We start from the raw sequence: 20,778 nt of genomic DNA, 5'->3' as shown, positions 1-20,778 counted from the left end.
AGCTGCTACAGGCTGACTGGACTGACCAGGAGATGCCCTAGCCTGAAGTAGTTGCCCTTGGACTACTTTAGTAAACAGAAACCTTCCTTATGAGGTCAGAAGGATTTACCGAATAACACTCCTTCCCCTGGCCAAGTCCTTCTTAGGACAGTGTCACCAGCACTACCATTTTGAGTTGATACTTTTTTTTTTTTTTTTGAGACAGGGTCTTTCTGTGTAGCTCTGGCTGTCCTGGAACTCACTCTGTAGACCAGGCTGGCCTCGAACTCAGAAATCCACCTGCCTCTGCCTCCCAAGTGCCGGGATTAAAGGCGTGTGCCACCACTGCCTGGCGAGTTGATACTTTCGATACTTTCAACCTTTTCTTGATGATAAAGGGCAAAGACAGTCCTCTGGCTACTTCCTGCTGATTGGAGGTTTGGAAAGAGGAGGGAGTCTAGAATGCTGGCTCAGAAAAGGGGCTCAAGCAGTCAGGGGATGGTAGGAGGCCTGGGGAAATTCCATCAGAAGCAGCTGGGTTGCTGACCTTTGCACTATTTCACCACTTCTCTCCTGAAGGAATCTGAAGAGACAAGGAGCAGTCATTATCATGAGAAGTAGAGCGAAGCATGATAGCACACACCTTCGATCCCAGCACTCAGGAGGCAGAAGAAACAGGTCAGTCTCTGAGATTGAGGCCAGCCTGGTCTGCAGAGTGAGTTTCAGGACAGCCAGGGCTGTATCTTTAATTTTTTTTAAACCTTATTTTTAATGATGGTTCTTAAATGCTTTAACCTCCCTTTTAGCCCATCACCCACCAGAGGTAGTGGGAAAGAAAGGATACAGGAGAAGTGGGACTGTTTAGAAAGGTTCTTTGGGCCGGGTGGTGGTGGCACACGCCTTTAATCCCAGCACTTGGGAGGCAGAGACAGGCGGATTTCTGAGTTCGAGGCCAGCCTGGTCTACAGAGTGAGTCCTGTCTCGAAAAAACAAAACAAAAAAAATAGAAAGGTTCTTTGGAGCAATTCCCATCTGTGTTGTCTGGAAATCGGCAGTTCAGTTCACAGATCAGAAGCGGCAGCTCCATCTACTCACAAACATTTCACGGATACACCAGCAGTCCAGTCTATTAGAGTTGGGATAAGCAAACACAAATCAGTAGCGGTGGCACTACCTAGCAGAGACAGCTAGGCCTCAACCTTGGCTCAAGTCAGCAGGAGGGACCAGAAATGCCAGGAGAAGTTCTCAGCTGTGCCTCTCTCAGGAAAGTAAAACTCAGCGAAGACTTATAGAGCTAGCGTTGCACAGCTAGCTCTGTAAGCAAGCTAAGCTGAGCCCCGCCATAGTCAGCCGGGTCCTATGTATACTCTTCCAAACATTATGTGTCTTGAATGGGTCTTGCCTCAGCACGTGTGTCTGTTTCAGCTAGCATCATCCTGTTATCAGTCTTTGAAACTGCAGCACACCACTGTTGCGGGAAATATTTAGAAACAGACCAACAGGCTTCCCATGGTACTGCCACCAACTCTCCGCCCCAGTGGCAGTGGTGTTGTTCCACCGCATCTGTCTCTAGCTCCCGCAGTGACCTGTCATGCTATTCCCAGCTCCAGTTTGCTTGTCTCTGGAGCTGCTAGTTCCTTCGTAACCATAACCCCCCTGAGATCGGCAATCCCACCTTCCAGTAACCCAGGAAAACAAAACTCTAGAACCTTATAGTTAACCAGTCAGCTGTATATAACAATAAATTCTTAATTCACAAGATGCCTCTTAATTCAGAGCCAAATAATAATAATACAAACTACCCACCTAGTTTAGACAAGTTATTCCAATTATTCTATCCCTACATGATATTCAGAACAACCTGTGGCTATTTAAGACCAGGCGGGATCAGGATCTTCTTCCTGTCTATCCTCCTCCATCTTGGCTCTCTCCTGCGTGTGTGTGTGTGTGTGTGTGTGTGTGTGTGTGTGTGTGTGTGTCTGTGTGTGTGTGTGTGTGTGTGTGTGTATCTCTGCAACTCTTAGTTCTACTTTCCTTTTCCCTGTCCAATCACAGACCTCCTGCTGCACTAATATTTAAATAGATTGGACAGGGAAAATCCTCCCACACACCACCAGAAGTTTTTTGGTGTGTTCCTCTTTATGGGGTCCCAACAAATGCAGCTCAACTACACAGTGTAAGGCGGACCAATACATGCGTGTCATTAGTAAAGACTCCCTCATGACGTGTCCTTTCACGTGTCTGCTTTAGCAGAGCATCCTCTCTCCTGTGTCTGCTTCACCGAAACGTTCCTTCGTGAGTCTGCCTTAGTTTTTCACCTGTGTCCACTTCAGGAAAATACTCCTTCACATGTTTACCCCAAAACATGCTGTAAACATATGTTTACAGCAAAACACTATCCAACACAACTGATTTTCTAAAGAACCCTTAAGTTTCCACTTCACAGGGCTGCACAGAGAAACTGAACAACCAAAGAGACAGAGAAGGATGGAGATCAGAGAATCCCGCATAGGAGTCAGCCCTTGAAGGCTGTAGTGTGTGAGCCAGCTTGTATATGTCTTTAATCCTGTGATTCACCTGGTTGAACTGGTTCACATGGGCTTTCAGTATAAGTGCTTGCTGGTTTTGCAGGCCCTCCAAGGCTGGAAAGGTGAGCTGGTTTTGGAGCAGTTGCAGAGTTGCAGCTAAGTACCTGAATGGTGTCTGTCAGCTGAGTGGAAACCTGCTGGGACAGATATAGACAGAAAACAAAGACAAGGAGCTTAGGGGGACTTTATTTGGGGAGGATGCTTGAAATTTCTGCCCTGAAATCCTCACTGTAGAGAAAGCAGTTACTAAGGGTCTGTAAACAACGGGAGCAGAATCATGCCTTTGAGCCATAGCTAAATAAAGCCAGAAAACTTAGCCACATGATAGAAGCATGAACATTCATGTGTGATAAGACAGGAATCTCCTGGCAGGAAAGAGAACAAAGATTAGCCAGAACATATAACTGTTACCAAAGCTTCAGTAGCCAGTTCATGGCTTCAGGGCAGCTGAACTGTTCGATGATATTGGGATTTGGAGTAGGTAGGAATTAAGCTTGGAGGAGCCAAGAGGAAACTAGAGGAAAGAGGGAGTGGTGTTGGCTGGCTCTTTAGCTGTCCTATTAGTGCAAGCATTTCCCGGGGCTATAGCTGATGGGGCCTGGTGGTAAAGGGTGAACTCTACAACCTGGTCAGAGGAGACTATGGCAGAGCCTGCTTGGCAGAAGTCAGTGGAGCTGAGAGATGAGCTTCCGTCTCTGAACCAACTATAGTCAGGGCATGACAGAGAGGAAATAGCAAGTTGTGGGGGTTTGTAGGTAAGGGTTTCAAGTGATTTCAGGCAAGAGGAGGTAAGGGTAGTAGTCTTGGGAAGGAGTGTACAGGGTTGAGAGGAGGCCAGGAGTCAAGTGAGATACTGAGATTTTTTTAGGAGGGCAATATGAATAAGTTGAAGCCTCCAAGGGGACAAAGGAGAGGGGCTCTTGTGTGACAGGAAGTGAGCCAGTGTGGTGAGAGAATGAAGAGAAGGTGACCAAATGTGAGCTCACGAGGCCTCCCGGGCCTACAGGGAGGCTGCTGTTAGTGCGGGTAAGCAAGGTTGTCACCCCTAACTGTTGTATCTAGCTGTTGAGAAAGATAAGATGTAGGGGCAAAGGTGGATCCTCTCATTTGCTCCCAATCCCTCAGAGCCATTCTCCAAAATGTAGTGTACAGAATAAAGGGTTGGTCAAAGGTCTGGGGGAGTCAGGGCAGGGGCCTGTAGGAGTGTATCTCTTAGGTGAGATGAAACCAGCCATGGCAGGCTTGGTAGGGTCCGGAGGCTCATTTGGAGGGCCCTTAGCAGCTTCATTGACTGGGTGAACAAAGCTGGGAATCCAGGTTCTGTCTTATCCTGCCAGGCAAGGAAGGGGAGAACCTCTTCCTTGGTAGATGGAGCTGTGAGGAACTGCAGACACTCTCTGACTGAGAGTGACTCGTGGCTGTTAGGGGACAAGAGAAAGCCCAAACAATTGCTCTGAAGGACAGGAAGCTGAGGTTCGGACAGGGAGACGCTGTCTCCTTTGTTTTCTATTAGGTTAATAAGTTGGGTGTTAAGTGGCTGGGAGACAGGTCAAGAGAAAGGAGGTCAGGGGCCACCCTGGCTGCAGAAATGGGGGTTATCATGGAAACCCCTGGAGAAGGGCAGCCCAAGTAAGCTGAGATGCTTGTTCCAGTGTTAGGGTCTTCCCAGGTAAAGGCAAAAAGGTCATGTGGATCTGGGTGTAGAGGAATTGTGAAGAGAGCATCCTTACGGTCTGGGAGGGTAAAGAGAGCCAGAGAAGGGAATCTGAGAGACTAAGGGTTAGGCAGCCCCTGGCACACAGGAAGGTCTGCTGAGTTAATAATCCTGAGGTCCTGGGCAAGGTGATATGAGCTATTAGCCTTTAGGATGGGCAAGATGAGGTATTATAGGTCAAGTGAACAGGCATTGCAGGCTAGGCGGTGGTGGAGCACACCCAGTTTGAGTCCCAGCATTCGGGAGGCAAAAGATCTCTGAGTTTGAGGCCAGCCTGGTCTACACAGGGAGTTCCAGGACAGCCATGGCTACACAGAGAAACCCTGTCCCAGGGGAAAGTAGGCATTGTATGATACTTTTAAAGCCTTGTTTATGTTTTAAAGAGACGTGGTGCTGCTGGAGTGATGGTTCAGCGGTAAAGAACACTGGCTGCTCCTTCAGAGGACCCAGCTTTCATTTCCAGTGCCCACATGGAACCTCACAATCCTCTGTAACTCCAGTTCCAGGAGATCCAAAGCCCTCTCTGGCTGGCTTCACAGTTACACATATGGATCCCAGAAGAAATCAGAAATCAGAAATTGGTAAAGGAAAAAGTAGATGCATTACATTTTGACCAAACCTAGGAGAGAAAAAGTCGAATTTCTTCATGATCCTGCCGATTTCTATCTCATAGCTTAAAGAAAAAAACAAAGCAAAAAAAAACAAACCAAACCAAACAAAAACAAATAAAAAAACAAAAACTGTGTGTGTGTTCGAGCACATATGCCCCCCCCCGCCCCCCTTATCCTTTTGGCCATCTTGGTACTTATAATTTTGTCCTTAAAACAGAGTGCTGGGATTCTTGGGGCCACTTTAGCTTCTGAGACCCCATCTTGTATATAGTCTCCATCTTGTACTAAATTCTAAGAAACAACTGAATTCCCAGAAGCGGTTTCTGGCCTCAGGTGCCCCACATGAATTTAGGACCACATTACCCCACTTGTTGCCTTGTTGGTTAGCACCCAGTAAGGACTGAAACCCAGCAGCCGCTACAAAGGCTCTGATTGGCTGGCCTCAATCCAGGTCAAGTTATCAAGAAAACCATCTGAGGTATCTAACAGGTAGTAACCCACTTAAGATGTCAGGTGTGAAAAACGGATGGAATATAGCATACACGAACCCGATTGGTTGCCCCTACCCTACATAATTTATGGGTTTTTTTGGGGGGGGGTGTTTTTGTTTGTTTTTTGTTTGTTTGTTTGTTTTTTGCTTTAAAAAGATTGTTCTGATTTGACTTTCGCTGGCACAGTTTGGATCCCGAACCCAGCCGTCTCCCTAATATACCGGCTTCTTGAATAAAGAAACTTTTGTTGGTTCGAACTTGATTTTCATACTGGATTATTGTCCCAAACTCTCGGACACTAACAAGACCACAACTCCCATCACCCCGTGAACGCTGGAGTCTTCAAAGCGCATCCTCCAGAGGTGGGTACCCGGACCATTGACGGACCTGCTGGCTGAAGGGCCCGCCTTCATCAGCCCAAGATCTCCCACTATTGGTCATCTCCCCCGCTTCTCACTGGAGGGCCGCAGGTGAATGAAAGGGGGCGTGTCAGTACGCTCAGCTCGCTGGAGGAGGTTGGAACCCGGTGACAGGTGAGAACACAGCATCCTGTCGGCGCCGCGGCTTTTTCTGTTTTGGGGAAAGTTAGGGGCACCTCCGAAGGATGGCTCAGGGAATCGGGTGTAGGTAGCAGGCATAGTTGCCTTTCTCAGCCAGCTTTGGACCGCCCGGCCCAGTAACTCCCTGGACCCCGGCTGAGACCCTCCCTCTTCTTGCGTGGGGTGGGTGGACACGGAGGCACGTGCCCACCCTCCCTGGCTGTGGGTGACCCATCCCGCATGGTCCAGGTGGGAGTTCTGGCTTCTGCTCATTCTGATCCTGAAGGATATCCAGGCACCAGGGCTTGGTCAGGCTGGGCCAGTGTCCGCTTGGGCAATGGTCACTACGACCTGCGAGAGGCAAGGCCTCGGTTTCCACACCCAGAGATCAAGGACTATGCCCATTACCTGGTTCTAGTGGCCTCCTCGGGTCGTCTGATTCTGGATGGATTATTCCCACTGTTTTGAGAGCAATTTAGCAGGAGAACCGAAGATGGCAATTGGTCAGAAATTCTACCCCTGGAAAACTCTTAGCACTGTTCCCCCTTTCCTTGGTCTAGAGGAGGGAGAGCCTTCCTGGTCTGTTGCTAGACCTGATTTGGGGAGATCTGTAAACAATGGCTAAGGATTGCCTATCTGGAATCAGTAGAATATGGGTTCTAAATCCTGGACATGTGGTCTGTATCTTTGAACCTCAGATTCCCTCTCTGAAAAATGAAAATATTCTGCACCGCATTAGTATGAGGTTAAAAATGAATGTGTTTATCAAGTAGTTTTCTTCCTGCTTCGAAATGAGTGATGCATAGGAAATTCAGTCATTCTAGTCATTGAGGAGCAGTTTTTATTCTCAGGTTGGTGGGATGGGAGGAGAGTTGTCAGAAAGAGGGGGCTGGACAGACAGTGGTGGTGAACACTATAATCCTAGCACTGGAGAGGCAGGAGGATGGGAAGGAATTCAAGACTAGCCTGGTCTACATAGCCAGACTCTTTCTCAAAACAAACAAGTAAAACGAATGGGGGTAAAGGGGAGACCCAGAGAAAGTGCAGGCTGCTTCTTATTTATAATGGGGGTGTGTGTCTGGGCTGTGGAATGCGGCTGCCCACTGAGGCCAGAGGTGTGGATACCATCCGGAAGCTGGAGTTCCTGGCAGTTGTGAGCCATCGGATCCAGATGCTAGGAATTGGACTGAGGGTCTTTGGAAATCATCATCTTATCTTTAACTGTTGAGCTGACTCTTTCTGCTTTTGGCTTCTGTTCAAAGACAGCCTGGCTAGGATTCCTTTAAGGACCCAGGAGTTTGTCCCACTATCACCAACAGCCTTTTTCGGGATGTGTACTGGCTTTGGTTAATTTTGCTATTCCTGATAGCTTCCTTTTGTCAGGAAATATACATTGTTAGTAACTGTTGTTTTGTTTGTTCGTTCGTTTGTTTTTTGTTTTGTTTGGAGACTAGATCTTATGTAGCCCAGGCTGTATTGCAACATGATGACCAGCCCAGGATGACCTTGAATCTTGATTCTCCGGTCTCTGTCTCTTCAGTGCTTGAATGATAGGCTTGTACCAGGACACCCAGTTTATGCAGTGCTGGATCCAACTCAGGACCTCACACAAGAAAGACGTGTAGCCTGCCAACTGAGCAACATCTGCAGCCCCCGTACTTAGTGTCTTAGTTAGGGTTTTCCTGCTGTGAACAGACACCATGACCAAGGCAACTCTTATAAGGACAACATTTAATTGGGCTGGCTTACAGGTTCAGAGGTTCAGTCCATTATCATCAAGGCAGGAGCATGGCAGCATTCCAGCAGGCATGATGCAGGAGGAACTGAGAGTTCTACATCTTCATCTGAAGGCTGCTATCAGACTGACTTCCAGGCAACTAGGACCAAGATCTTAAAGCCCACACCCACAGTGACACACACACTCCAGCAGGGCCACACCTCCTAATAGTGCCACTCCGTGGGACAAACCATCACACTTAGTTATTGGCTTTATTTTTTGCTGTTGTTATTTTGTTTTTTGAGACAGGTTTTCTCTGTTTAAAAACAGACCTAGCTGTCCTGGAACTCACTGTGTAAACCAGATTGGCCTTAAACTCAGAGGTTCACTTCCGTCTGCCTTCCAGATGTTGGTAATAAAGGCGTGTGACACTTCCTACCAACTATTGGCTTTAAGTTTTTAATTTTTACTATCTGTTTCTTATTTGGTGTCTTTCTTTTTTTTTTTTTTTTTTTTTTTAAAGATTTATTTATTATATGTAAGTACACTGTAGCTGTCTTCAGACACCCATATGAAGGCATCAGATCTCATTGTAGATGGTTGTGAGCCACCATGTGGTTGCTGGGATTTGAACTCATGACCTCTAGAAGAGCAGTCAGTGCTCTTAACCGCTGAGCCATCTCTCCAGCCCATTTGGTGTCTTTCAAGACACAGTTTTTCTCTGTTGTCCTGGCCATCCTAGAGATTGTTCTGTAAACCAGGCTAGCCTCAAACTCAGAGATCCACCTGCCTCTGCCTCTGCCTCTGCCTCTGGCCCCTGAGTGCTGTGATAAAGGCAAGTGCCACCACTACCCAGCTTAATTAAAAAAATATATTTATTTGTTTAATTGATTGTGTGATTGTGTGTATACATATTTATGTGGATGTCAGAGTACAGCTTTTAGGAGTTGGTTCTCTCCTTCCACCCTGTGAGTGCTAAGAATCACATTCAGGCCTGGTAGCAAGCGCTTTCACCTGCTGAGCCTTCTCACTACTCCAGAATTTAGTGACTGTTGAGTTGAATGAATATGTATTAAGTGTGAGTTAGACCAGTGCTAAACTGCTTTTCAAAGAGAAGTAGGGGTTTTCAGCGCAGCCCAGGGATCAGAGTGCCAGACACTAGCTTTGATGATGTGAATAACTATTGACTGATTATTTACCAAGTTCGGGTTCAAATGATCCTCCTGCCTCATCCGTCCATGGCTGGGACTACTGGTGTGAACCCTACACCTAGCCAGGAAAGTAAAACTCATGAGTTCTTTAACATACTTCTTATCTCTAATACTTCTGCTGGGTATTTTTTTTTTTTCCGAGACAGGGTTTCTCTGTGTAGCCCTGGCTGTCCTGGAACTCACTCTGCAGACCAGGCTGACCTCGAACTCAGAAATCTGCCTGGCTCAGCCTCCCAAGTGCTGGGATTAAAGGTGTGCCCCACCACCGCCCGGCTCTTATATCTTCTTGTATATTTATCCAGAAAAAAAAAATTCACTATATAATGAGTAAACACACACACACTATAGTTTGTTTTGGATCTTGTGGTTTTGTTTTTTTTTTCCTTTATTTTTTTTTTCAGTGTATCTTGGTGACATTTCAGTACACTATAGATAATTTTACATGATTATGTCTTTAAAATTTTTAAGCCGGCCTGGGCGGTGGTGGCGCACGCCTTTAATCCCAGCACTTGGGAGGCAGAGGCAGGCGGATTTCTGAGTTCGAGAGTTCGAGGCTAGCCTGATCTACAGAGTGAGTTCCAGGACAGCCAGGGCTACACAGAGAAACCCTGTCTCGAAAAACCAAAAAATAAAATAAAATAAAATAAAATAAAATAAAATAAAATAAAATAAAATAAAATAAAATAAAATATCTTCTGTATGGGTGTTTTGCCTGGGTGTATGTCTATATACCACATATGTTCCTGGCACCTACAGAAGCTCAAAGAGGGCACTAGCTCCCCTGGAACTGGAGTTACATGAGCTGCCATGTGGTTGCAGGGAATTGAATCCTGGTCCTCTAGAAGAGTAGCCGGTGCTCATAACCACTGAGCAGTCTCTGCAGCCCAACAGTCAGAGACTCTTTAAAGAGAAATAGTTAGCTGGGCAATGGTGGCTCACGCCTTTAATCCCAGCACTTGGGAGGCAGAGGCAGGTGGATTTCTGAGTTCGGGGCCAGTCTGGCCTACAGAGTGAATTCCAGGACAGCCAGGGCTACACAGAGAAACCTTGTCTTGAAAATCCAAAAAAAAAAAAAAAGAAAAAAAGAAAAAGAAAAGAACTGACTAAACTGGCAGGTGCTGGGCCACCATCCTTGAGGAAGTATTTCTGTTTTTGTTTTGTTTTGGTCAAGGTGAGAACACAACGAAGCCTTCCACTGGGGAACCGTCCCAGGTTGATTTATATAGAAGAAGTAGAATTCTACAGCCCTGGGATCTGGAGAGGTGACTAAGATCACTGGCTACTCTTGCAGAGGACCGGGTTCAATTCCCAGCACCCACATGGTGGCGCATAGCCACCTGTAACTCCAGTTCCCAGGGATCTGATTCCTTCTTAGGCTCTCCACAGGGATTGGGCACACAGGTGGCAAACATCTCATAATAAAAACAAGTATATCTAGCCGGGTGGAGGTGGCGCTCACCTTCATTCAGTCCCAGCACTGGGGAGGCAGGGGCAGGCAGATCTCTGTGAAGTCAAAGCCAGTCTGGTCTACAGAGTGAGTTCTAAGACAGCTAGGGCTACACAGAGAAACCCTATCTCAAAAAACCAAATATACATATATTTAATATACCTAACATGTAAATATATTTTTGTATATATATGTATATATATATAATATATTTAAAATTTCTACAGATATGAAACAATGCTCTTCCTCATAAAGTATTAAAGTATAGTGTACACTTAACTACTTTGGATGAAAATTTTTTTAGGATTATGATATAATTTGTTGAGTTTAAGATGAATCTAAAAATATAGGAATTGGGCTGTTGCTATGGCTCTGTGGGTAAAGGTGCTTGCTGCCAGCCCTGGCTTCAACCCCAGGGACATACATGTTAGGAGAGCATCAACTTCCATAAGTTGTCCTCTGACCTTCACGTGAATACTGTGGCACATATGTCCCCCAGCTGCCCCCCCTACATACACACACACACACACACACACACACAAAACATACAAGTTTAACCTTCCTCCCCCTAAATATTTTTCATTCGTTGCTAATTGAAAGCATAGATGTAGAAGCTCGGGCTACAGAGAGCTGACTACAGTTGCCCAGGACTGCAGTGGGTCAGTGAAGGAGTGAAGGAGTGGTTGACGGATGGTTGGGGTCTGATGGGAGAGGGAAGGGGCACTTGGGACAGAAGGCTAGCACCTCCTTTCCCCTCACCATCAGGAAGATTGAGTGTAAGCTTGATTTCCTTGTTCTGTCTAGCATTTAAAAATAGGAGCATGGCTTTCAACTGAGCAAACATTCCTTAACCAAAGCAGTCTGTCAGGTGCTATGAGGACTGTCAGATTTAATAAGACACGCCCGTGCCTTTAAAGGGCAGGCCATCTTCTGACAGAAGGCAAGGACTGTAACAGTAGGAAGGCATTAACCAAGGGTAGTGGAGTTAGTTCTATCACCAAGAGCAGCTAACGCAAAAAGGGACTTAATTGGTTCAGACACAGCTTGAGCTAGGTAGGACTTAGCTAGTGTCCCCAGGTGCCATCAGCTGTCGCCTTTGTTAGGCTGGTTCCTCTGGTGATGCAGCTGCACATTCCTCACGTTCTCTGAGCTCACAGAGCAGGATGCCCCTTTCAGAAGCCCAACAAAGATTCCATTGCTTTTCACTGGTTCTAGCCACCGTGCCCTCTGAGTCAATCACTGATGGTCAGAGAGTAAGATGCATTGATCATAGTAGCCGATAGGACAGCCTACATGTCCCGGTCCTCGGGGATTCGACGAGACCCTAGGGAAGGGGGTGAAAGAATGAAGGGACAAGAGACACAAAAAAGGAGAGCAAGTCTGGGGTTCTGATCAAGCTCTGAAACTTTAATATCGGTGCAGGTTATAAAGACACAGCAAACCGGGAAGTTTGGGCGAGGGTCATTGCTTAGGGCTATCCCACTATTGAGTCCTCATTGTCTAAGACCATCCCATTGTCATATCCTTATTGCCCTAGACCATCCTATTGTCATAACCGGCTCCCAGGAAATGCCAGACGTTCTTTAAGTTCTTGGGACCTGAGACCTGAGAACGTCCTTTCTTAACCTTGTACTGACAGGGTTTTCCAGAACAGCAGATAATTTCCCGAGGTTCTCTTAGGACAGCAGGTAGTTTCCTGGGTTTGGCTCCCGGCACCTACACACCTGGAACCTGAGCTGGATGGTGCCTGCTTCATGCATAGCATATTGGCCAAGAGAGGGGGAAGAAGAGTTCTGTAGCAATCTTAGAGGTACCAGAACCCTTGGAAGGGGATGTGTGTGCTGACAAGCCCAGGGATCTACCAGATTTCTTCCCAAAATAGTGATAGAAGATTTGAGCTGAGGCTGCTGGCTAATATCTAAATGCTAAGATACAGAAAAAGGGGCTGGAGAGAGATGGCTCAGCGGTTAAGAGCACTGACTGTTCTTCCAGAGGTCCTGAGTTCAATTCCCAGCTACCACATGGTGGCTCACAACCATCTGTAATGGGATCTGATACCCTCTTCTGGTGCGTCTGAAGACAGCTACAGTGTATTCATATACATAAAATCAATCTTAAAAAAAAAAAGAAAAGAAAAAAAATGAAGAAAAGCTGGGCAGTGGTGGCGCACGCCTTTAATCCCAGCACTTGGGAGGCAGAGGCAGGCGGATTTCTGAGTTTGAGGCCAGCCTGGTCTACAGAGTGAGTTCCAGGACAGCCAGGACTATATAGAGAAACCCTGTCTCAAAATAAATAAATAAATAAATAAATAAATAAATAAATAAATAAAATAAAAATTAAAAAAAATAGAAGCTAGGTTGTGATTTATGTGTATGTGGAATGCCCGTGGAGACCAAAAGAGGGTGTTGAATTCCTTGGAGCTAGAGTTACAAGTGGTTGTGAGCTGCCCAGTGTGGATGCTGGGAACCGAACTCTGGTCCTCTGAAAGAGCACCAAGTGTCCTTAACCACTGAGCTGTCCTCCATGCCCCCACACATTTATTTATTTAGAGACAGGGTCTCATTTCACGTTGGCCCAGAACTGATCCCCCTGCCTCAGCCTCCTGAGTACAAGCATCACAGGAGTGCACCCCCTTACCTGCTACCCTCACAGGCCTTTTATAAAAAGTTGTGGAGAGAATCCACGTAAAACACCAACTACTGTGCCCACATGTACTTATCTGGCTTTACTTAACTTTGTTCTTTTTTTATCCTTCCAACCAGTTATTCAAAACAGCCTACATCGTGAAAACACCATTGGTCCAGTAGGGTTTTTTTTTTTTTTAATGTTTTTAGATTTATTTATTTTATGTGAGTGTTTTGCTTGCATGTATAGATGTGTATGAACATGAGTGCCTGGTGCCTGTTGAGGTCTGTCAGGTTGTTGGATCCTCTGGAACTGGAGTTAAGGAGAGTAGTGAATTACTGCGTGGGTGCTCGGAACCGAACCCAGATCATTTTCAAGAGCAACAAAGTGTTCTGAATTACTGAGTCATCTCTGCAACCCTGAACCAGTGCTTTGAAATATAATAGATGATAATATATGAACTTCTAGAAGCCAGGGGCTATAGATCAGTTGGTCGAATGCTTGCCTTGCACACAGGAAGTCTAGGTTGAGGCACCACATAAACTGGGGGCTGGTGAGCCACCCCTACAATCCCAGGAGTTCAAGACCAGCCTAGGCTACATAGAAAATTCAAGGCCAGCCTGGGCTACAGAAAATCAAAACAAAATATTATCAGCCTATTGTAAGGTCGGAATTCGAGAATTAACGTAAATAAAAATCTTGGCAGCGCCTCAGGCCCCTCCAGAGCAGCAGCGGCTGGCGGAGACATGGAGGCACAGTCCTATTGCGCGAAGCTCTTGGGGGAGTTGAATGAGCAGCGGAAACGAGACTTTTTCTGTGACTGCAGCATCATCGTGGAAGGGCGCATCTTCAAAGCCCACAGGAACATTCTGTTCGCTAACAGTGGCTACTTCCGCGCCCTGCTCCTTCACTACATCCAGGACAGCGGGCGGCACAGCACAGCCTCCTTGGACATAGTCACCTCTGACGCCTTCTCCACCATCCTAGACTTCCTCTACTCTGGGAAGTTGGATCTGTGTGGCGAGAACGTGATTGAAGTCATGTCAGCTGCCAGCTACCTGCAGATGAATGACGTGGTCAACTTCTGCAAGACATATATCAGGTCATCCCTGGACATCTGCAGAAAGATGGAGAAGGAGGCCGCTGTGGCGGCGGCAGTGGCGGCGGCGGCCGCGGCGGCAGCTGCAGCTCATCACATAGACATTGAGAGTCCAAGTTCAGGACTGGAGGGGACTTCCTGTGGCACTAAGAACTTTGTCTCCTCCCCAGTAGACGGAGAAGGGAGTCTGGATTGTACAAGATCATCTCCTTGTGATGACTGCCATCCCTTGGAGCTGGTGTCGAAAGACAGCCAGGGCTCTGGTGCCTCCGACAGTGACTTTTGTATTGTGCCCAGACGGGTTGAACCTAAGGTGGAATTCGATGTTGCCAGAGTGGAGGTGGAGGCTGACGAACAACTGCAGCAGTACGCCGCCCCACTGGCCCATGCCGAGGAAGGTCTGCCCAGTAACCAGGCCTTGGATCTGACGTACAGTAGCTACCACATGAAACAGTTCCTGGAGGCTCTCCTGCGCAATGGTGCTGTCCAGAGCAAAGATGACGCGGATCATCACTTTTCTCGTGGCTTGGAGGGAAGACTGGAAGGTCCAGGAGTGCCCATGAGTTCCGTGATGGACGTTCAGAACGACTGGTATAGAGAAGACTCAGGTGAGTTTGGGTTGCAGGCATCTCTCTGGCAGCATTTAGTGGGTTCTGTGCCTTGTGTCCGCCCCTCATTGGGACCCTCACTGCTATCATGCCACCGCTGCTACTGCTACACCATTGCTGCTGCCACCACCACTATCGATAGTTATTAAGGACTTCCTGTATATAGAACCTTGTTTCTTTCTGCACTGTGTGTATGTGTGTGTGCGCACGTGCGCATGTGTGCGCGCACGAGCATATAGACATCAGAGGACTGTATTAGATGTTGCACCTCAAGAGATGTCCACTTTGTTCTTGCTTTTTGTAATTGTAAGATATCTTACTTTGTTTCAGATGCAGGAACTTTTGCCCCCGTGTAAGTCTGTACATCGTATGTGTGCAGAGGCCAGAAGAGGGCGTTGGATGTCCTAGGTCAGGAGTTACTAATGGCTCTGAGCTGTCGTGTGAATGTTGGGAACTGAACCCAGGTCCTTTGAAGGAGCAACTGGTGCTCTAACCTGTTCATCTGTCTCTTTAGTTCCTACCCTGTTTTTTTGAGATAGGGTCTCTCAAGGGCTTGCTAAGTTTGCTTAGCCTGACTGGCCAGTGACCCGGACCTCCAGGGATCCAACTATCTCCATTTTTCCATTGCTGGAATTATAGGTATGTGTAGACAGGCTTGGCTTTTCACAGGTGCTCAGGTAAAATCAGGTCCTTGCTGGGCAGCAGTAGCAATGCATAGCTTTAATCTCAGCACTCAGGAGGCAGAGGCAGGCAGATCTCTGTGACTTGGAGGCCAACCTGGTCTATGTAATGAGTTCCAGGACAGCCAAAGCTATACAGCAAAACCCTGTGTTGAAAAAACAACATAAACAAAGAAAAACAACAAAAAAAACAACAACAAAATGAGGTCCTCATGTTTTCTCTTGTGGCATGTCACTGACTGAGTCCTTTGCCTGACTCTTTTTTGTGTGTCTCTGTGTTGCCTAGACAGGGTGTGGTCATCCTTTGATGTCCATGAGGAGTTGGTTCCAAGACTCCCCTTAGATGATAAAATCCACCAGGTGCTCAAGTCCTCTCTGTAAACTGATACTGTCGGTATCACATGCCCTGCAAGAGCATGTGGGAGGAAGAGGCAAGCAGGTCTCTGTGAGTTCAAGGCCACCCTGGCCTAGATAGGAAATTCCAGACCAAAAAGGGCTATTAGTGATATGTTGCAAACTGTCTGTAACTCTAGTTCCAGGGGATCCAATGCCCTCTTCTGACTTCCTCGGGCAGTGCATGTACATAGTACACAGACATACATGTAGGTAAGACATCCATACATATAAAATAAAAACATTTTAAATACATGAAGTGATAGTGTTTGTTAACAGTGTCCTGTGTTCTTTAAATCATCCTTCAGTTATTTATAATCCCTGACAGGATGTCAGCCTATGTGAGGAGTTGTTAATGTTCAGGGAAAAAAGGACAAGAAAAGAAGTCCATCAGGACGTGCTAACTCATGCCTGTAATCACAGCCCTTGAGAGCAGGGAATCAGAATCCAAGCCCTTGGTGCATAGTGAGTTTGAGGCCAGCCTGAGCTACAGGAGATCCTGCCGCTGTCCTTCCAAAAACAAACAAAACAAACAACAACTCTTCTAAAGTTTGTATCCACAAAACAAATATTTCTGTCAGCATTACCTAGGTGGATGTTCTTCAGTGCCTAGAAGGAGTCCCCGTGGATGAAGATGCTACACATACTGTTGATAATAACAGGAAGGTCTAGGATAGGCGTTGGCTTAGTTTAGTAATAAAGATGACGGCCAATGGGATGCCTCAGTGGTAAGAAGGCTTGTCATGTCTACCTGACAACCTGAGCTTTACTCTGGAGCCCACAGTGAAGGAAGGGCGCCAGTTCCCAAAAGGTGTCCTCTGACCTCCACATGCGGGCTGTAGCGCTTACACGTGCGTACCCGTGTTCACACAAACGTCATGAACATACAGTAACAGTGATGATAATAAATAACATTTAGAAATCTTTAAGATGGAGATGGTACACATTAAGTTTGAATTCTTAAACAGTAAAAAACCAAACCAAAATAGAACACAGCAAAAGAACTGAATGGGGAAGAAATTTTCGTTTGTGTTGTTACTCTAGAAGTTACAGTAAGAGGTCTTGAGGAAAACCCCGTGGCTCTTGGAGAAAGGAGCTAAAGGTGTCCATGTGGCATCATCCTGTGGTACCAGGAGTGCCTAGTGAGGGATGCTGCCACTGGAGAGCCTGGGGCCCAGTGGGAGAGCGTACCTTGCTGACTGTAAGGTCAAGGGAGGCCACTTTCAAATCGTGGCTTTCCTGGTCTGAGACTACAAGTTTCTAGTTTTGGAGGTGGGCCAGATAGTTTGCGTGGGATCCTAGGAATTGGAGAGGCACCTCAATACGTTGGACATGATCTTGGTAGTTTAGATGGGCCCTTAGTTTTGGAAGTAAGTCTCCTGATCTTAGAGATCCTGGCATTTCAGTAGGTGTGAGGCTTCCGGACCTGGGCCATATTGGTGTTCTCCTGGCTTCAGAGCTAGTTCCGGAAAACCAGTGCCTGTGATAAATAAACTGAAAGTACACCTTCCCCTGAGCCTTTCAGTGAAATTTTAGATTTCTTTTAGAGTTACAAGGAATCCCAGGCTCATCATGTTTAAAATATAAACCTCCTAGAACACGCACAAATTTACCATGCCTTATGGGACTTCTGTTCCCACCTATCTCTCCATCTGTTTCCAAATAAACTACTTAATCTTTAAAGAATCTTGAATTGCTAGGCACTATCTCCAAACAGTGCAACCAGCCAGAGACTGAGGGTTCAACTACACGAGCCTATGGGGAACATTTCTCATTCAAACCAACATCACTGTAGCCCCCAAGTTTGGGATAAAACCGCAGTTGATGTTACTGGCTTTAATGATAGGCCTGTAGGTACAAGAATTTGAAGGCTGGTATATCAGGTATCACAATGTTTTTATGATGAGTGTGTGTAGGTTGGTTTCCTAGTATTTCCAAGTAAGAGTCTCTACGGTTGCATGTACATTGGTACAACACGGAGCGTTGACTGGCTGTTTACAGCTTACACCAGGATGAATCACACTAGGTGTTGCAGGCGAGCTGTGTACAGGGAAGACAAAAATAATTTTGATATACCACAAAATGTTTGTAAAACGTTCAGAACATGGGGCTGGAGAGATGTTCAGAGCTCTGGCTACTCTTCTAGAGGACCCAAGTTTGGTCCCAGAGTATTCTGGCCCCCATGGGTACTCATACATACCTGGCATTAATACACAGACATACCCATTTATGTGAATAAAATTAAATTAACAAAAATCTTAATAGCGAAAACACCTCTCATGGGCTGGAAAGATGTCCCAGCTATTAAAGCTTAATGCTCCTGACCAGAAACTAAGCTGAGTAAGTGGGGATAGGCATTTCTGTTTTGTTTTGTTTTGTTTTGTTTTGTTTTGTCTTGTTTTGTTTTGGTTTGGTTTTTTGAGACAGGGTTTCTCTGTGTAGTTCCGGCTGTCCCGGAACTCACTCTGTAGACCAGGCTGGCCTCGAACTCAGAAATCTGCCTGCCTCTGCCTCCAAAGTGTTGGGATTAAAGCCGTTCGCCACCACTGCCCAGCTTGGGGATAGGTCTTAGTGAAAGAGCATTGGGGTATCACATTCAAGGCCTTGGGTTGGGTTCAATGTCTAAGCATGGGGAAGGGATGGGGGGAAAGTCTGCTTAGTTGACTTGACCTTTGACCTTTTGGAAGCCACAGTGGGACTTGTACTGGTCAATCTTGCCGCTTACTAGCAGGTGGAGTTGGTATCTCCCTCTCTGTCTGGGTTGAGGGTGTTTCCCAGTCCCACCCCAAAAGGTGATTGTGGTTGTCCCTGTTGACAGCTAATTGAGTCTGTTGGTTTCCTCAGGTGACGTGCTGGTGGTCCCCATCAAGCTCCACAAGTGTCCTTTCTGCCCTTACACTGCCAAGCAGAAGGGCATCCTCAAGCGGCACATCCGGTCACACACTGGCGAACGGCCTTATCCCTGCGAGACGTGTGGCAAGAGGTTCACGAGACAGGAGCACCTTCGGAGTCACGCCCTGAGCGTAAGTGTCAGTGATGTCACTGTAAGGATTGTGTTTGTTTTCTAATATGAGGGTGGGCCTGTCTGTCACTTCTCTGTCATCTAGAGATCTTTTAGAGAAGTTTGTGAAGTTTTCTTTTGCCAGGTTAAAGCTGGGCTGGTAGTGGCACTTAGAAAGTTAACACTAGGGCTGGTGATATGGTTCAGAGGTTAAGAGCACTGACTACTCTTCCAGAGGTCCTGAGTTCAAGTCCCAGCAACCACATGATGACTCACAACCATCTGTAATGGGATCTGATGCCCTCTAAAAAAAAAAAAAAGAAAGAAAAAAAAAAGAAGAAGAAAGTTAACACTGGTGTGTGAACAGGCTAGTTTTCTAAGAAGCTTAGCTTTTGTTCAAGGATGGCTGTCATGAGACCAGAACTGGCAGGGCCAGCAGACTGTGGTTCTCTTCCCCTGATAAGGACGTAGAATAAGCTGTATCCCTAGTTTCCCACCAAAAGTGGCACCCCGAGGCAAGAGAGCAACACGCTTCCATTTGCCTAGCAAGCGCTCCTAACCGCCGAGTCATCTCTCCAGCTTTTCTGTGACCTTTACCGTGTCCCCTTGTGCTGGCAGGTCCACAGATCCAGCCGTCCAATTATCTGCAAAGGCTGTCGAAGAACCTTTACAAGCCACTTGTCCCAGGGGCTGAGGCGCTTTGGGCTGTGTGACAGCTGCACCTGTGTCACAGACCCCCACGATGAAGATGACGACCTGATGCCTGTCAACCTTAGCCTGGTGGAGGCTTCTGAAAGCCACGAGAAGAGCGACACAGACGACTGGCCCATCTACATAGAGTCCGGTGAGGAGAACGACCCGGCTGCTGATGATTCTGACGACAAACCACACATTCGGCCCAACTTACCAGCCCCAGAGACACTTACATAGCAGTGACTCGGTGGGCAGGTTTTAAGTATTATGGCTCGTTCTGCGGTGAAAGCTACCATCTGTTGAGTTTTGTGAGACTTGGGGATTGTCTCCCCGCGATGTTGTTACACTTGGATTTTTTTGTTAGACTTCCTAGCGGAGGTTGGATACTGTGACTCAAAAGACTAATGACTTTTCAGCATGGAGTCTGACGGTTTTGTTGGTCTCTCCTTGGTTCTGACTGAATCAGGGTTGAGCCCTGAGGCTTCCTAATTTTCCTGCTGAGAAGCTGACTCTGGGCAGGAGGAAAATAAGAAAACCTCCCTGCTTAGTACTATGCCTGTCTTTTACTTTCTTACATCATTACTGTCTTCCGAAGAGGTGGCAAGACTATGTCAGAACATCTGTCTTTCCCCTGCCAGGCTTCTCGTAACCGTAACGAATTCCGCAGTTTAATTTTCTGGGAATCTGCTTTGATAAAAAGCAGGCAGGGCCGACTACATGGTCATAAAAGGTACTCCCTAAACCTAAGACGGCACTCCTAAAGGCTGGAGGAAGCTATGTGCAGACAAACATTGAAACAAACTCCAAGTTCGTTTGGCCCCCTTGCTTGTCCACCTGGATTGAGTTAAGTGAGCCCAGAGGAGAGGCTGTGAGCCAGGGCAGGGCAGTGTCCCATCTAGTCTGCTATATGACAGCTCCGTACACACAAATCCCCTATTCTGAGATTATAAAGTAAGTCGTTTGGGTAAAAATCAAAAGACTCCCTGGTTTTCTTAGTCATTTCCCAGACATGCAACCTGGTCATACACATCCTGCTGACATTCCTGGACATACGTGTCCTATTGACACCCTGTCACCTATGCCTAGACTTGAGCATGGGGTTGGGGGGTGGTGTGCATGCCTAAGTAACATTCAGGCTTTAGAAAACCTTCTAGGGCTGGAGAGATGGCTCAGCAGTTAAGAGCACCGACTGCTCTTCCAGAGGTCCTGAGTTCAATCCCAGCAACCACATGGTGGCTCACAACCATCTGTAATGGGATCCGATGCCCTCTTCTGGTGTGTCTGAAGACAGTGACAGTGTACCCATACATAAAATAAATGCATCAATGAGTCTTAGAAGGAAGGAGCTTACTTTCCAGAAGGAAGGAGCTGGCTAGAACAGG

General features: G+C 46.8%; 1 protein-coding gene across 1 annotated transcript; it reads left to right on the top strand.

The window, feature by feature from the left end:
- The first annotated feature begins 13,668 nt into the window (after positions 1 to 13,668).
- Positions 13,669 to 19,633, top strand: Zbtb8b (zinc finger and BTB domain containing 8B). Its single transcript, XM_028759559.1, has 3 exons — positions 13,669 to 14,629; positions 18,547 to 18,725; positions 19,322 to 19,633. The coding sequence occupies exons 1-3, from the start codon at positions 13,669 to 13,671 to the stop codon at positions 19,631 to 19,633; spliced, it is 1,452 nt and encodes a 483-aa protein (XP_028615392.1).
- Positions 19,634 to 20,778: the final 1,145 nt, after the last annotated feature.

The sequence above is a fragment of the Grammomys surdaster genome, unplaced genomic scaffold, assembly GCF_004785775.1.
Source record: "Grammomys surdaster isolate TR1022 unplaced genomic scaffold, NIH_TR_1.0 126313, whole genome shotgun sequence".
Lineage (NCBI taxonomy): Eukaryota > Metazoa > Chordata > Mammalia > Rodentia > Muridae > Grammomys > Grammomys surdaster.
The sequence above is the reverse complement of the archived record's forward strand: the minus strand, read 5'-3'. Positions and strand labels throughout refer to the sequence as shown.

Coding starts and splice junctions, on each gene's coding strand:
- Zbtb8b (XM_028759559.1), top strand. CDS start 13,669: ATGGAGGCACAGTCCTATTGCGCGAAGCTCTTGGGGGAGTTGAATGAG. Junction 14,630..18,546: donor CTGGTATAGAGAAGACTCAG/GTGAGTTTGGGT, acceptor TGGTTTCCTCAG/GTGACGTGCTGGTGGTCCCC. Junction 18,726..19,321: donor TTCGGAGTCACGCCCTGAGC/GTAAGTGTCAGT, acceptor TTGTGCTGGCAG/GTCCACAGATCCAGCCGTCC.